General features: G+C 53.2%; 1 protein-coding gene across 5 annotated transcripts in view; it reads right to left on the bottom strand.

Moving 5' to 3' along the window:
* Positions 1 to 16,882, bottom strand: part of LOC143152292 (thrombospondin type-1 domain-containing protein 4) — a 50,937-nt gene that overhangs the window by 4,525 nt on the left and 29,530 nt on the right. For all 5 annotated transcript variants that reach the window (XM_076322248.1, XM_076322243.1, XM_076322244.1 and 2 more), the window contains 16 exons: positions 11,275 to 11,350; positions 8,504 to 8,655; positions 7,422 to 7,527; positions 6,093 to 6,195; positions 4,869 to 5,041; positions 4,315 to 4,519; positions 4,084 to 4,250; positions 3,744 to 3,849; positions 3,458 to 3,530; positions 3,102 to 3,307; positions 2,168 to 2,300; positions 1,822 to 2,071; positions 1,404 to 1,580; positions 907 to 1,071; positions 302 to 478; positions 47 to 215 (listed from right to left, as the gene is read on the bottom strand). In XM_076322248.1, the coding sequence (XP_076178363.1) occupies positions 47 to 215; positions 302 to 478; positions 907 to 1,071; positions 1,404 to 1,580; positions 1,822 to 2,071; positions 2,168 to 2,300; positions 3,102 to 3,307; positions 3,458 to 3,530; positions 3,744 to 3,849; positions 4,084 to 4,250; positions 4,315 to 4,519; positions 4,869 to 5,041; positions 6,093 to 6,195; positions 7,422 to 7,527; positions 8,504 to 8,655; positions 11,275 to 11,331 (2,419 nt within the window). In that variant the 5' untranslated portion in view covers positions 11,332 to 11,350. The remainder of the gene's footprint in view (positions 1 to 46; positions 216 to 301; positions 479 to 906; positions 1,072 to 1,403; positions 1,581 to 1,821; positions 2,072 to 2,167; positions 2,301 to 3,101; positions 3,308 to 3,457; positions 3,531 to 3,743; positions 3,850 to 4,083; positions 4,251 to 4,314; positions 4,520 to 4,868; positions 5,042 to 6,092; positions 6,196 to 7,421; positions 7,528 to 8,503; positions 8,656 to 11,274; positions 11,351 to 16,882) is intronic.

Raw genomic sequence — 16,882 nt, 5'->3', positions numbered from 1 at the left:
CGATTCGACGCGAATCGACGACTGATCGAACAACGGTTTCCCTCACTTTTCGGCGGTTTACTCGGCGGCGGAGTACCCCCACTCTCGCATGATTCCAGGTTACAGGTCTGGCGCTCGATCGGTTTCGTAGCTTCTGTGCAATTCGAGTCGCCGACACCTTCGAGGATGCACCGAACCAGTCTGGTCTGTACGCCGGTGCCGCACGTCGTCGAACACTGAAACCGGCGTTGGTATTTATACGGTAAGAGCTGAAAGTCACGGTCCCTCGCGCGATCGTAAATTTGTACGTCGCGACTCTTACCTTCGACCAGCCCGAGGTGAACCATTCCGATGTACACGCCGACGCTCTGCACGGTTGCTCGGTCGCCGGCCTCGAGTCGTTACAGTCGCGCGTCGGTAACACCGCGAATTTCTCGTTCGTCCTTGCGACGCACAGGACTTCTCGAGACTGGACACCGACTCCGCACAACACCGAACACTGAAACCATATTCGTTCCGACGCGCTCGTTCCAACGGTACAAACGTCGACCGGAGTATTCCGGTCTAGAGGGCCCAACAAATGTATTTTCCTATCAAAGACAAGCTCTCGACGATGTATCCCCAAAGTATCGGGGAGGGGGGCACCTTTTCTTCGTTCTTTCTTCGTTGGTCGCACTCGTTACTCTCGTTTTCTTTTCGTTCGTTCAATTCCCTCGATACCGTACCATCGTTACCTTTTCCTTTTTAACGTGCACAATTTTTTCTACGATAAAAAACCCATTATCATTCTACAGTCCGGTAACTACAAACTTTCCACCTTGTTTCTCTTCTTCCGTAAACGATGGCAAACTAGTAGGAAAAAGGACCATTCTACATCGGAATACTCGGTCGATCGTAGCAAGATACCAATGGCAATTTGTTACTAACGAATGTCCATGGGCCGACGAACCACTTGGGGCTGTCGCATCTCGTTCCTCTACCGAAGCACTGTCTCTCTGTTTCCGGTCTCTCTTTGGGATTGCAAAACAGTTCGCTGCCATCGGCGCAGGCTACTTGTCTCGTTTCGACTCCGTTGCCGCACTCGGCCGAGCACTGAGAGAGAAATAATAAAAGACGCGGGATATGAGACTTTTTGTTAGCATTCCGACTAGCTTCGTCAAGAGTCGATGGTATCGACCTACAACCCACTCGCGGAGCGTCGCTCGACCTTCGACGAAGCCAGCGAACGCTCGTAACGTATCTCCGAAAAGAACCTCGTTACGAACGTTGGTTAATTCTCTTTATTATCGAGCAACGAATCGAACGTTCCCTTTGCGAGCGATTTCCAAATTCTCGTTCCTACACCGTTCGGTTACCATCGTGCTACTCCGATTTCACTTGGAAGCCATCGTACACCTTTTCTCTTCGACGATAACCGACTTTACCTTGGACGACCAATCCGAGTACAACCAGGGGGACCGTTGTTCCGTGTTGTCGCTCGCGCAGCTCTCCAACTCGCAAACCTTCTGGGACTCGGGTTTCTCCAACATGGGACAAGATTTCCCAGGCGTGATGCACGTGACCGTTCGATTCCGGACTCCTTTTCCACACGTTACCGAGCACTGAAATCGCACAAAAATAAAACAATTCGAAGGGTTGATTCCGTGCAAAAAAAAAAAAAAAAATAGAAAAGAAGAAAGAAGAAAGAAGCGTATATCCGGTTTAACGAAGAAACGCGCGTATCTCCGGTCGAGTGGAAACGCTTGAAATCGTTGGCGCGAGCAAAGGGAAGCGTTAAAGGCACTCTACGACTATTTGTATCGATAAAAAGGGAAAAGAGAGAAAAAAGAAAGCTCCACTTACCGGGCCCCAAGCACCGACGTCCCATCTGGGTGTGTCGTGTTGCGAGTGCATGTGCCTTAATTCCGGAGCGCTCGTGCAAGCCGGTTTCGTGCAGGTTACCACGGTTCTCAGGTCCGGTGGTTGGAGGCACGCACCGTCGGCCACTCGCATCGTTAGGTTCGCGTTCAATTCCTGTACGCACTCCAATTTTCGTGTTCTCGTGCCGACGCCGCAGCTGACCGAGCACACGCTCCACGGTTCCGGCCTCCATCTGAAAATCGGCGCGGTCGCGACGATCGTTAAATTCGTAACCGGTCGATATCGCCGTAGAACGCTGCGGCGATCGACACCGATGGGATCGTTTTACCTGGCCAGGCAGGGATGATCGTTGCAACGTAACAACGACGGGTGGAGCGGTTTCACCACGTTGCGGCAACGCTTCTCGTTCACGATCATCTGATTGTACTCGCGAACGCACTTGAAGATCACCGTTTGCACGCCTGAAAGCAGCGCGCGAGCAACGGAATTTTCAATGTCATTTTTCGGCAGAACCGATGCACACGGGGTGACTCGAGATGTTCTTTCGAACGATATCCTATTTTTTCGAACAGCTTCCCCGTAAAATAGTGCAAGACCGCGTACGGCGAGAAACGATTGCTTCGGTTGTTCGAACGATTCGTTCTTAATCGTTTCTCCTTGGCGAAAATCTCGCGAATCGGGCCGCAGGGAACGAAGCCGCGTCGAAAAGAGTCTCGGTGAGTTACGCGTATTCGTGGTCGAGCTTCGTCGTTGTCGGTGAAGGAAATTAAGAAGGAGACACTGACAGCCGGAACGACGTTATCTCTGCCCACCCGTATGGAGCTGTCGGTCTAAATGAAAAGAATCACAGCGGTCCTCGCGCGCGGAGCGGCGCTGAGCGGTGCTGAGCGGCGCAGAGCGGCGCGTCGAGCGGTGATCGCGTGCAACTCGGTTCGTGGCGCGTCGACGGGGGACGGGTAACGCCGGGTGGAAAATAATAACGTGGGACGATCACGGATGTGGGGCTTCCTGCTAATAAATTTCGTGAATTGCCAGGGAACTTCCGCGATGGCGACAAGCGAATCGAGTCTCGTAATCTCACGGACCTCCGAACCGCGGCGATAATACCGAAACGAACGCGTCTCGACCGACTTCCCACGCGCGACTCGATCATCACCGGGGATGTCCGTTTCTTCTCTAGGACGAGCTCCTCTTTTCCTACGATTGTTCGAAAAATCGCCACTCGCGTGCCCGATAGAGTTCCTATTGAAAAGAAAGATCACCTCCTCCGCAATCCTTGGAGCAACGAGTCAATCCGACCTTCCACGCGAATTTCAACCGTTTTTTCTTCTTCACTTTCGACTTTGGTTGATCACCGGCCATCACGGTGGTCGGTGGATGCCTCGTGTCTTCCTTCGATCCTTTGACGCGCGTTCGCGGCTGATTCCGTTCCTGATTGGTCGGCGACGGGTCCGGTTTTGCTTCGGATCTGAAAGAGCGAGGAAATTGTACGAAAACGGGAATCTCCTGTGTCGAGAAACGATCTCGTCGTTGTTTCACGAGAGTTTGGAATTCGAGCGGATAGATGCGATCGCGCTAGGAGGAAGCGAGAGGCCGATATCGGCTCGTGTATATTTACATTTTGGTCGCGGGGACGGTCAGAGCGACGCGAGCATCCGAATCGGGAATTTCGTTGCCACGATCCACGGATCCTGCAACAAAGAGGGAGAAGACGGTAACAAATCGCTCTGCTCTTCGCGCGTTCCCCATTTGTACGTGAGTCATGAGCCGGCCGTAAAGCGCGTTGCATAACGACGGGCGCAACGGACGATCGAAGACGATCGGCCCCGTCCCCTCGCCCCGGCTCGCCTCGATACCTTGAAAAATGCACTCGATTAAGCGGCCCGAGACTAAAAAACGGTTACCTGTCGCGAAAAGTGGCGGGGCTATCATCGCCCTTCCGTTGCTCGGTCCCTTTAACGGCAGCATGTACTTGTAAAGCACTCCGGGATTCATTTCCTGCGCCAGGATCTGAAGGAACAATTTAAAAATACAATACCGTTCGACGATGTACGACGCGCTCCGCGTAAAACACAATGGGGACCGGAGTCGAGAGAGGAGCGTCTCTCGGATGGCGCGAAAAAAAAAAGAAGAAAAAAAAAAGAAATAAATAAAGAAGAAAGGAAGAAAGGAAAGGAAGAAAGAAACGTCGGTCCAATAAATTTTCAAAGGGGTCAGATATCAGAGGCGTCTTTATGGGCGTACCTCTAAATGCAAAGAATCGTTCAGTGGCCCGGTTGCCAAGATGCACTCTACGCGGCTTCTGTCACCCCTCTGGTATGTTAATGTCGTGCCAGCCGCTTTATAAGTGCCGCTCGGACTGTATGCCAACGGTCCGTTCAGGATGTAACTACCGTTGCTGTCTCTGAGCGCTAAACAGATCGGTTCGTTCGGTTAGAAGAAACGTCCTTTGGTTCTCGGTGCGTTGCAACTGACCTAAGAAGTTGCTACTGAAGCGAAGTTCGGAGATGTTGAGCGACACGGCTCCCTTCGGTACAGTGGTCACGGGTTGATGACCCCTCGGCAGGATTGGTTCCATAAAAATACCCTCGTACAGTCGACAACCTTTACCCTGACCACCGCAGACACCACAAGCGTCCGTCGTCACGCCCGAACCTACCACACCGTCGCAACCTACCGGCTGGAAAGAACCGTATCGAAATCGCTACGCGCAAACCACCGTTGCTCGTCCAACGTTTCGCGGTAAAGAGATCCCTTCGATCGGAATGGTCGCGAAAAAGGTACGACGATACAGCGTCGAACGACCGACGAAACAAAGGGACGGAACGCGACGAGACAAATGCCCGAGAAAAATTACCAATTCGGTCCGACAAAGGGGACACGGTCGGCCGACGCGTTCGCAGCAAAGTGTAATTAAAAAAAAGAAACAAGGAAAAAAGTAAAAGAGAGAAAAATTAGAAAATCTACGGAGAAGACGCAGTTACGTCGATGAATTTTTAACGGATCGGAGGAGGAATCGTTGATGGTACCTTGCATTGTCCAGCGACACAGAGCCACCGGTCTGTACGTTCCGTAGAAATTCCCGTGGTATGTCCACGAAGATTCGGAGCGTCGCAGGGTGTGCCGTCCATTATTGCCGGTTCAAGCGTTGCGTAAAAACGCTCGCCGACGGCACGGCAATTGAGCGCGCAAGAGTTTGGAGCTGGACAACGATAATTGCGGTTAAGAACCCACGGAAGCCTTCGCCGGGGCGCAACCGTGAAACGTCCGATCGAGAACGAGGAAAGAAAACTGTTTCACCGTGCGCCGCGTAGAATACCGTAGCCAAACAATGGCTAGCCATTAGCCAGGAAACGGATTCCGTATGAAAACGCGGAGACGAGGTTCCTTTCCTACATCGGCCGTGACCGTACATTTGGCATTCTTTGCGCGAGAAACGCTAGTTAGCGAACTTCCAAAGGATTTTCATCGTTTTGCGTTTCACCAGCGAGTTCTCCGTTAACAAAGAAGGGATTACGTTCCTCTCGTACGTTAGCTAACCGTACAGTGACGTTCTTTCTCCGAGGAAAATGGATTCCCTGTGGAAAGAACGTTGGTCGGTACGGGTACGAAAGGATTTTTATCGCGGTTATTTCTGCGGTAATTTCGTTCGTCGAATCCGTGGTGAAACGCGCACCGTCTATTAAGAGGATACGACCGCGAGAAAAGATAACGCGAGAATTAACGGGAAACGAGCTGACGCGATTGTAATTTCGTCGAGTTTATCGAAGGAAAGTAACGACAAGAAAGTCGTCGCGCTTTTCCCGCGTAAACGCGGTACAAGTGTACGACTGGTCGTCGACGGGAACGATTGGAAAAAATGACGCGAAAATCAACGGGAAAGTTTCCCGTTAGCGGGTGTCGACGCGATTGTAATTCCTTCGAGTTTATCGAAGGAAAGTAACGATTGAAAAGACACGCCTTCCTCGCGAAAAGAATGTCATTGTATAGCCAGCTTATGACCAGCTAACGGCTCGTTCTCTTCTCGCGTGCCAACGAACGAACAAACGAACGAACGAAACTTGGTCGAACGTTTCGCTCGATCGTCTCGGTCGTTTTTACGAGAAGGTAAAACTCGCTACACTGCGCGATAATCGCGCGAAATTTCGAGCGAACGTTTTCCAAGCGTGCCGAGGTAATTATAAAGTCGCGCTTTAACGTCGGGTCGTCGACGAGATTGCGAGACTCGAGTTCCTCGAGTGGCTTCAACTTACCGTCCAGGAACGGAACCCAATCGTAGCTCTCGCCCTTGTAGTTTCTTCCGTTGTACTTGGCGCATTGTTCGGTCCGCAAATCCTCCGGGAAGTTTGGACATTTCTGTCGCGAGTAACGGCTTAATTAAACTCGAGGTAATTGAGGACAGATCGCCAGGGAAAACCATTATTCGGTAAAGTAGCCGCCGTTTGCGAAAACGCGCGAGTCGATTACGCCGCGTTTCTTTCCGAGCCGGGTTTTTCCAGCTCCGAGCTCGCGGTCTTCGAGACTTTTCGCGTCTCTCGGAATATTAAATTCCCTTGAAATTGTTCCCGATCCGAGACCCGTGCTCTTTGCAACGAATTTCGGCGATATCGAGAACCGACTCGAGCAAACACGCCGCAACGCGGTGGGAGAATCGTTAGCCCGGTTATTTCCGGCTGGAAAATTAATTACCGACCGATGAAACCGATGAATAGTTTCGCGCGTTCGTAGACCACCGTTTCCCAGTAAAATCTCCGCCGAATGGATACGCGCCGAGGGAAAAACGCGAACAACGGGTCGAGAGTAACCGCGATTCGAAAATATTCTATTCGAAAAATCGAGACGCGTTTGATCGTTCTCGCGGAAGGGATTATTCGAATCGGCGTAAGAAAATCGATAATCAACGTTGCGTTTTCGCGTATCCGTTGACCGATTAACCGAGTGACGGTTCGCTCGCTCGAGAAAGGTTTCGGGGTTCGATTCGGTTCCGTTCGAGAGGGCACGGTTCGAGGGTGGGTGGCGTTAAAGGAATTCCGTTCGATCCGTCCCCTCGAAAACGCTTTGAAACCGAACCGAGGAAATCGCTTCCGCCGAGAAGAACGAAACGAGGAGCGATCACGGTGTCTTTGCTTCCATCGAGGTCCAATTATTCTCGGCCGGTACCCGGACAGAGGGCAAACCTCGTCCATTACGAGCGAGGCTTCGGCTTCTCGGCGGGTGGTGATTATTCTTATGAATTTTAAGCAATACCGCGTGCTCGCGAACCAGCCGTATAAATTGCCGTCGTGCGCATCCTTAATTGGCCACTGCGATCATTTGTTCGCGACTCGTGACGTACCGTCGAAAAGAAACCCTCGAGCGATCCACGATACGCGTCTCCCGCGTCCGGGGCGCGAGTCCGTTCTCCTCTTTCTTCGCTTCGATCGTTACAAACGTTTCTCTCGCTTTCGTTCGACATTCGGACGGTAAGGAGACGAAGACTAACACGACGGAAGGATCGAATTCGCGTACGTTGAAAAATACACCGTTGCAACGCAAAGGGGTAAAAAGGCGGTTCTCCGGCGCCTCGCGAGGCGTCGATTTACCTGCGTGTTGCACGTGTGGTATCTCTTGTACGTGCCGATGCAAATGGGCCGCGAGTTGCTCGTGTTGTTCCCCAGGATGATGATGCTCCTCTTCCTTAAGATTCTCCTGGAACGAATCGTTGGATTTCGATCGGCCGTGTCGAGGATATTCCCGGGAAACGAGGCATAGAGCGGAGGAGACATCGATTACGATCGTTAACGACGTTCGAACAACGAGGATCGCCGATTTCGATCGCACGTACTCGGAAGGACCTAGAAAGGTCGTCGAAGAGCGCGCGATATCCAAGGCCGTTAAACCGTGAAACGAGAAGCGTAAATACACCGGTTGATGATTCTCCCCGAAGGAAAAGAATCGTTAACGGTACACGATTCCCGATCCATTTTCTCGCGCGCTCGTTCGCCGCTAGATCCCTCCGAGGAGCCGCGTAATCGCACGGCTAGCGTTACCAAGGTGTAAATGTAAGCGACGATAACACGTTTCGGGGTCGGGGAGGTCTACTCGCGTCCACGCGGCAGCGTGTAATCTTTCTCCGCTACCGATCCGCCAATTTCCTCGATACTTGTACCCGTTCCCAGGCGCGCACGCGCGCCTCCGATCGATCGACCGATCGATCGCGGAAGGAAACGATCGGCAACCGTTGCTGGATTTTTCTCGACGAAATTCTGACGGTGTAGGTGTTCCTCGAACCGTTCGACGAAACCGTGGAACGGTTGCTCGCGCGGCCTTTGATCGCGCGAAACGTTAACGGTACCGGGGAACGTGCGATTATTGTCGGAATCGGTGGTAAATTACGCCGGGTTTGCGCGTTTTACCGATCGAGCCGCGAGTCGGACGATCGTTCCCCGCGTTTTTCCGTTTCGCGATCGGGGAATCGTGTCTCCCTTTCTCGTGCCATTTTTTCAATGGAACGCGAGCCGAAGTACCTCTCGTTGTTGGCGCAACGAGACGATCGTCGCGAATCGCCTTTCGGGAATTCAGAGTATCGAAAAAAGATGGCGCTACGATGCCCGATCGACCCTGCGAACTTGCGCGTTCTCTGTACCAGAGCGCGTTCTAAACACGAATAGAACGATGTACTTACTGATAGGGCACGCACTCGCGAGACTGCGACTGGATCCCCGTGCCGCAGGTCCTCGAGCACTCGCTCCATGAACTCCACTGGCCCCAGGTACCCCTGATGCGATTGTCTCGGCCGAGATCGAATTGAGTCTTCTCCCGTAGCATGTGATAGACCTGGAAAACGTTCGAGCGCGTGTATCTCGTTCGAGGTTCGGAACTCGGCTCGCGTCGCGTCGCGTCGCGTCGCGTCGCTCGCGAATTCGAATTGCGCGTCGAGAAGCTTTTCGAGCGGCTCGGTTACGCGCACGGGGAAGTCATTAGTCATCGTCGCGCGTAGAGAATTCGAGACGTTGCGCAATCACGATCGCGCGAGCCCGTTAATTAATTTCATCGGTTCTCCTTCGGCCGTTCGGATCGATCGATCAAAGAGCGGCGAACGAAATTTCCCTTGTCCGACGATAATCGAGCGGGCCGGTCTCCTCGCATTGTGATCCAGCCGCGTTAATTACCAGCGAGGTACACTATCGGTTGAATATCCTCCGATACGAACTGTTTGTCCGATAATTAATATCCAACACTTCCGCGATCGAGGCTCTAATTGGACCACTCGCGACGCGGATATTGCCGATCGCGTCGATCGTCGCGGTAATTAATCGCAAAGGCGGATCCCCTCTCGTCGCGGCGACGCTTCGTCGGGATCCACGCGTAAATAATTCCAACGATCGATCGAGAGACGATCGTTCCGTTGGATCGTTCTCGACGTAGACCCGGAGGGGTATCCCCGCGAGTACGCGTTAAAAATGCGAGATTAATACCCCGAACCGGACAGCGCGCCACGATGGAAAAATACGCACGGGTTAAAGGCGCGCTCGCGCCTCTTAATAACGCGGCGTGCGCGATCGGTTACGCGAGTACCGCTGAATTCGAAACTCGAGCGGCCTTTCGGAGAGTCGTTAACTCGCAGAAACAGCGTAATACTTCCTTAATGCCCGGCATTAACTCCGGCACGTTAATCGCCGCCGCGCACCAGCTTACCGCGTGTACCTACACCGAACGGGACGCGAAAATAAATTTTACCAAGGAGTCAGAGGTCCGTGCCCGGATAAACGGAACGACCAACGATCTCGATCCCCCACCGCGTGTACCTTTCGCCGAAAAAAATGGGAAACCACCTTCCGAGATCGAGAGAAAGAAATCGGAGACGCGAGATTTTCAAACGGAATTCTATTCGTCTACCAATTTTCGAGTACGCGATACCAGAGCAAGACGATCGTTTCGGCGAGGCGGTTATTATCGCGACAAGAGAATCGCGAATCGGCGACGGTACGCTACGAAGCCTGGGGTTAATCTCGTCGCTCGAAAAGCATCCCGATGGGATTCCCGACGACTCAACGGAACGTCTTTGTAACGGTTCGGAGGACCGGTGGTAAGGAGAATCGCGGATCGCGCTGATTTCTCAGAGTTTCTCGAATTTACGAGAACCGTTCGGAACGGATTACTCGGCCCGGTGATTCCCGGATTTATTTCACGAAGCGAGAAAAATCCACGAGGGATTCAAGACCGCGAGAGCGGAAGACCATCGTTCGAGCGATCGTCGCGTTTGAACCGTGCGAGCGTGATCGACGATCGACGAACAATTATCTCGGTTGCAGGTTCGACGTGTTCTCCGCGAAATTGTCGATATTCCTCGACGAAACCGGTTCGCGAGGATAATATCGCGAGTACGTTGAAATAAATTCTCGACGCGATGTTTCGAGGATTGAGAGATCCTTCGTTGACAATTATGCGCGCGTGGTTCGTTAAGACGGTCGCGTTTGCGTAAAGAAGCGCGTAAACGAGGAATCCAGCGTTTCCTCGAGGCGAAACGATCGCGCGAGGTCGACCACGATACCGCAATATTTTGCAAAGTAAACGGTCCATTTAAGCGTAATAGAAACGCGCTCCGGAGGAACTCGGAGCGGAGTGTTTGCGTTTCGCGTTCTCCGGCCTTGAGATCGCGCGGCCCGCTCGGCTGCAATTTAGGAAGCTCCTCCAGTGTCGATTAATTGTCCTCCTCGTGCCACCCAAGAATAACGTCTACGTAATTGCTTATTAATTCCTGTAAGTGGATTAAATTAATATGCACCGAGCGGGGGCCCCGCGTCGAGGATGAGATACCTTAATGGACCGGATCGTCGCGATATCGTTATTACGGTCGTAAGTTAACCGGTAAAAAGTCGCGTGTCAAGTTACATTGAAAATCCGACGCTGCCACCGCGCTTAATGAACATATTTACGCCGGAAAGCCGATACTTTTCGCGTATCGATGACCGAGCTCGAGCCGAAGCGGGTCTACGCCCGCGTCTTCGAACGCGCTCGGGAGAACATTTTTATCGGTTACCGGGACATTCGAGGATGAGGGAACGAGCGAAGCGGGACGATCAAGAGATCTATATTTAGATCGGAACGCGAGATGGTGGAAATGTCGAAAATGGGCAGAAATATTTCGACGAAGGAGTCGAGGCTCGCGGGAGGGCACGCGACGCGGTGATATCTACGAGCGTGGAGGGAGGCGGTAGATTGAAAAGAATTCGAGAAATAATGGGTAATAGAGGTCGAGGAGGCGGGAGAAGCACACGAGCGAATTAACCGAGCGCCGAGTGGAAGAGAGTATCGATCCGGTGTAGGAAGTCCACGGACGAGACGATTCTTTGAGAAAAAAAACCACAAAGAAAGATCGAAAGCCGTATCGTTCCGAATTGACCGGCGAGACTGTAAATCGAACGGGTATGTCCCTCGTTACGGAGAACTTACCTCGATGGGGTACTTGTCGGGCACGTGGGTACAAGAGACGCTGGCCGCGGTGATCATTGTCAAAGCTAGAATCGATCTGAAACAGAGATTACGGAGATGCCTTAATTAATCGGACGCGATGGAATGCAATTTGTTATCGTCGTTGTCGATCTGGGAGCAGTTTTTCGCGATCGTTCGGCGACCGTTCGCGACCGAGCCAATTACCACGTTATCGCGCGAAATATCTATCGTTCGGTCGGGTTTAACTCGTCGAGTTAGACGTTTCGAGAATGCGATGATCTTCCACGGATGACCAACGCCGGTCACCGTGACGACGTCGAATATTCGCGTGCCCCGATGCCTGGATAATTCCTCTCGCGCGAGATTACCGTACCCGGTGCGAAAACTATCGTCCGAGTATCGTTACGACGAACGATCGACGCGTTAATTCGAATCGCGGGGCCCGTAACGGGCGCGAACGAACGAATTCCTGGCGATGCCGAGAAGTCGATCTCCCTCGAAGAAATGGAGAATCGCCGGCTCGTACGCGCTAATTGCGCGATCGAGGATCTACGAGCCGGCAGGAATTTCCCGGTGGCGTCGAATCTCCGTGGCGATTCGCAGCGCGCGGGGCGCCGGCTTTTTAGAACGAATTTACGCGAAACGGATGGCCGGGCACGTGTTCTCGATCGTCCACTCCCCGCATCGGATAATCGCGGCCATAGATTTCAGAAGTTCTCGATTTTCACGGCGCGCGAATCGCGTGCGTGCATCTGTAGGTCGTAGCGGCGTCCAACGCCAGGCGCCAGACTGTTTCGCCACGGCAATTATTAAAACTGCACCGTGGATGCGTCTCTCCGCACGCGGAGGGGGAACCGGATAAGGGAGAGGAGGGAACACAGGAGGGAGCCGTGGGGAGGGGTTGTGACGTTGGTCCGAGTAAACTGTGCCACTAAGCGCTAATAACGTTTCACTTGTTGCGTTTTCTCGGAAAGCTTAATTAATCATTACGCCCCTGAGCGACGGAGAACGAAAAACGGGAGAAAGAGCGGAAAAGAGAGGGACGGAGGAAAGAGGGGGAACCGGACCGCCCGCTGACCGTCCGAGTACTCGGGTACTTACTCGCCGTGCGTGAACACCCATACACGTAACACGTGTAAACGCGCGTTCGGACAAAATCAGAAAAAGCCGAGCGTCTCGGCTTTCCACGCGATGCGCCGGCGAAAGGGCTAAGGCTGCGCGCACAGCGTCACGAGCGGGACAAACTACGGCGTTCTTTTCCGTCGTTGATTCGAACAACGATAGTTTGCCCTTCGGCGCGATTTCGGACGGATTCGTTGAAAGTTTCCACTGGAAGGGCGCACGGAGAGAAGTTTCCTCGCGCGATCAACGTTCTCCGTGGACCGCCCGCTCCGAGAATCGATTATCGTCGATCTTAGCGAGTACTCGATCGTTTAACGGGGGCAGTAAACCGCGCGGCTCGGTATGTATGCACAGCGGCTAAGAAAGGAAGGTCTCGGTGCACGCGAGCGGCGCGACCGAGCATCGCACTTGCTGCAACTGCGCCGACCAGTCGGTCGAGTGCGATCGTGTCCAGCCGCAACGGCAAACACGTGTTCCTCGGTCCATTCTTTGCGGCGATAGGAAGACCGCGAGAGATACCCGTAAAGACGTCGAGACCGATTTCAGTCTTGGTCTCTTCGCTTCCAGTGTTCGGACTCGCGCAACGATTCACCTCCTCGACCCACGCGCTCTTACCTCCCACGGTATTTTAGAGGCTGTTTTTTTTTTTTGGAGGTGAATAGATATATACGCAACGGGTCGTCCATTGAAAACCCGGCTCTCGTGTCCTGGAAATAATTCGAGGAGACGAAGAAGAATTCGTCGTTGAAATTGGTGAATCGCGTTTGAAAGAGGCGCGCCGTGACCGGAACCGACGTCGTCTCGCAATTACTCGAAACAAATAGCGAGGACAATGTCCATTCTCCCGAGCGACAAAGACCACGGCCGTATCTGGTCTCATTCAGGGAAATCGGCGAGACTACGGGTCGCCACGAGTGTCGTCCGCTCCGCTCGTTTCTAGCCGATAACTAGCGCGAGTGTTTCTCGACGATTCGGTTTTTAGCATTCCTACGCCATTGAATACAAGACCGACGTTGTTTATCGGCGTGTGACGCACCGACCGCCGCGATAGCAAAGTCGTAACGGGTCGAAGATACGACCCTCGCTACGAGAACATCTCTCGCAAAAAGTCTCCTCGTCTCTATCGAGCCGTGCGGCGTGCGAAACGGACCGTTCCGAGTACGCGGGGCGACGCGAGGCGACGCGACGCGACGCTACGCGTCGTGTTCTCGCGGGAACGGGGATCGTTTACTCGGATGCGTGGAATATTTCACGGGATTTCGCTTAACCGCGACGCTCGTCGAACAATATCGATTCGAGCCGGTGCAACGATCCGATAATGATCCCCGCGAGACAGCGATGGCGCGCGATTAGCGCTCGCTCCCTCGGCGGATATTTCATCGCGACGAATTAGGGTCACCGAACACGACCGGAAGGAGGGATACGAATACCAGATTCATCGGGGGACGGGTACGCGTAAATCCAGCAACGAGCGGTTAATCGACGCGGCACGAACGTTATCGACGATCACGAATTTCCAATTTCCCGACACCACGTCGAGCACCGCGATTCCCCAATTTTCCTTCCGATACGAATTTTCCAATCGTGGAGTATCTCGCGCGATACAAACCGGTGGCGTTGGAATTTTCTAAAGCGTTCTCCATTGCGGTATTCGGCGGGATGTTTCCCAAACGTGGATCGTAATCGCAGGGATAGCCGTAGAACGCGATTGTCGGTGAATTTTCGAAAAATCCCATTGTGCGTGTCTGCGGTAGATCTCGATTTCGGTAAGGTAGAAAAAAATAACTCCGAAAAGCGCGGATTGAATCGCGGCGTTGGCGGTGAAGAGGGTCGAGGATGCGTGATTAAATTTCGTTGGTTCGAAGCGAGTTACTTTCCAATGCTCCGCGGGACGGTCGGTGAATTTTCGAAAAAATCTTCCCATTGTGCGTGTCCGCGGTAGATCTCGATTCCGGTAAGGTATAAAAAAATAACTCCGAAAAGCGCGGATTGAATCGCGGCGTTGGCGGTGAAGAGGGTCGAGGATGCGCGATTAAATTTCGTCGGTTCGGAGCGAGTTACTTTCCAATCCTCCGCGTGATTCGTCGGTTGCACCTCGTGCGGCGGCGTTTACTGCGGCCGAAAAAACGGATAAGAATAATTTGGCCGGGCGTCGCGTCGCGGGAGGGCCGGCGAAATGATTCGTGGCACGGTGGTCCGGTAAGGGGATTTTCGTCGCCGGCAGGGGGACCGGGGACCGGGGACCGATACCGATACGTACGCGCCGGACGCAAAAAGGAACGACCGTGAAATATGATGCACGATACGCGCACGGCATTGTCTCGGTAGGCTGCGAGGATCCTCGCCGTTAACCGAGGGAGAGCAAGAAGAAAGTCGCCCTCGGACAATGGGGGCGTGAGTCTCGAATGGCTCCTCTAATGATACCGGAGCACCTCGATCCGGGGCATATAAATGCGAGCATGTCCGCGAGAAGCTGCGAACGTTCCTGTTTATGCGTGCATTACCGCACGCGCTCTCCTTTCTTTTACTCGCATTTTCCTTCGTTTCTCGAGGGCTCCGAGTATCCCCGGATAACGACGAAGCCAACGTCAGAGCTACCAAGATCGTTCCGTGTAGACGCGCGTTAGCGCCTCGGAGTCCCTCCTCTCGATGCGAGTGAAAGAGAAATTACCATTTTGCGAGTACCTTGGGACAGTAATTACTCGGTGTTGCGCGTTGAGGTCTCTTCTTTTGGAAAGCTTCTACGCAAAGTAGAAGTCTTTAACTACAACGTTGGACAGACACTGGAAGAATGTTCCAGAATGACGCGAGCGGAAAGAGAAATTACCATTTTGAGAGAATATCGGGATAGTGGTGATTTTTTCTTTCGAACGCCTTTTATGTGCGTCGTGTCCAAATTCGGGTAGATCGAGGTAACGATCGCTTAAAGAATCGGGTAGGTTGATGTCCGTTTGATTGGAAGGAGGCTTCGCGAAGGCAACTTCCCCGGAGCGTACAGCGCTCGCTCGTGGCGGGAACAAGCGTGTTGTCGCGAAGCGTGGCAAGTTTCGGAACCCGTTGAAAGTCGGGGAAACAAGTTACGCGTGGAACAAGCCGGGTACAAGGCAACGAGTCGACAGCGTCGACGGGTTCCTCGCTGTTACGGGTTGCACCAGAAGGCCGTCACCGTCGAGTTCCGATAACCGAGCTGCCGTCTCACCGTGGTTGCCGTTGTTGTCGCCATAAACTCTACTCCCCGGCTCTCCGAGACCTTCTCTTTACTCGTTTCTCTCTCCTCGGGATCCCTTCCATCGACGCGTACCTTTACCTCTCGTTCCCTCGATTTCGCCTCCGTCTTTCCTCCGATCCGTTCCGTTCTTCCCGGCGCTAGTCGTTCGTCTTCCTCTCGCCTCGTTACACGCTCGGGAACAGCGTAACAGGCGCCTTCCGCGTGCCGATACGCGCGCGGGCGGCTGCCTGGGAAATCCTCGAAGCCACGACGCTTCGAAGAAAATTACCGAGGAAGGGACCGACGCGAGCGAGAAACGGGACCGGATCGCGTCGACGATGAATAACGACTGAACGGAGCGAGCGGAATTCGCGACACCGTCACGGAATCGATCCTCTCGCAAAGTCCGCGATCGGTGGAAGAGAGGATACTTGTTTCGCGAAGGATCGTGGGAATCGGCGATCACCTTCTTCGATCGTTCTCGTTGGTTGTTTCGGTTTACGCGTTTCGCGAGACCGAAATCGAAGCAATCGTGGTCGGTCGTCGCGATCGAAGAGCGATAGATGGTTTCCGAGTGGCGCTCGAACCAACGTATTACGGAGCCGTAAAGTCGGTGTTTTAAAATATTCTCGTTTCGAAGACGACCACCACCTTCCGTGAACGGCGTCGATAGCCGCGAAATCGGGTCACGAAACATCTTTGACAGACGTCACGGAACGGAGCCGCGGAACTCGTTTCGGTTCTCTCACCTTGACTACGCGCCGCGAGGGGAGAGACCGCCTCTCGTTCCCTCGGTTCGAGTTTTACGAGCGGTTACGCCGACGCGATACGTCGACCGGAGCGTATCGGAGCGAATTTAAACCGATGGAAATCACAATGAACGCGTACCGTGGAAGCTGGGGCGTTCTCCTTTCAAGGACCGACGGTCCGCGTTGCTCCGACGGAAAGGTAACGTTTAAAAACGAATCGAACGATATCGTTTCGCTCGAGATTGGCAACCGTTTCGTCGAAATTATCGAGCACGTTCGCCGTACGACGAAACGCGCGGTTCGAGCGACGAGGATGGAAAGAACGCATGGAATTCGCTCGGGAAAAATGTTCTTTTTAATTTCGAAGATATGCGCGTGTTCTCCGCCGACGAAAATAATGAAATTCGAATGGTAACGAATGGAGACCGGGAACGAGTATCGAATCGAGTGCGTCGATTCGAGGTTTCGTCGTCGTAGAGCGTTACGGGCGGTTCGTCGTTGAATCGCGGGCAATATTTTTCGCTTCTAT

This window comes from Ptiloglossa arizonensis, chromosome 10, assembly GCF_051014685.1.
Source record: "Ptiloglossa arizonensis isolate GNS036 chromosome 10, iyPtiAriz1_principal, whole genome shotgun sequence".
NCBI lineage: Eukaryota > Metazoa > Arthropoda > Insecta > Hymenoptera > Colletidae > Ptiloglossa > Ptiloglossa arizonensis.
This window is presented reverse-complemented; position numbering and strand designations above follow the sequence as displayed.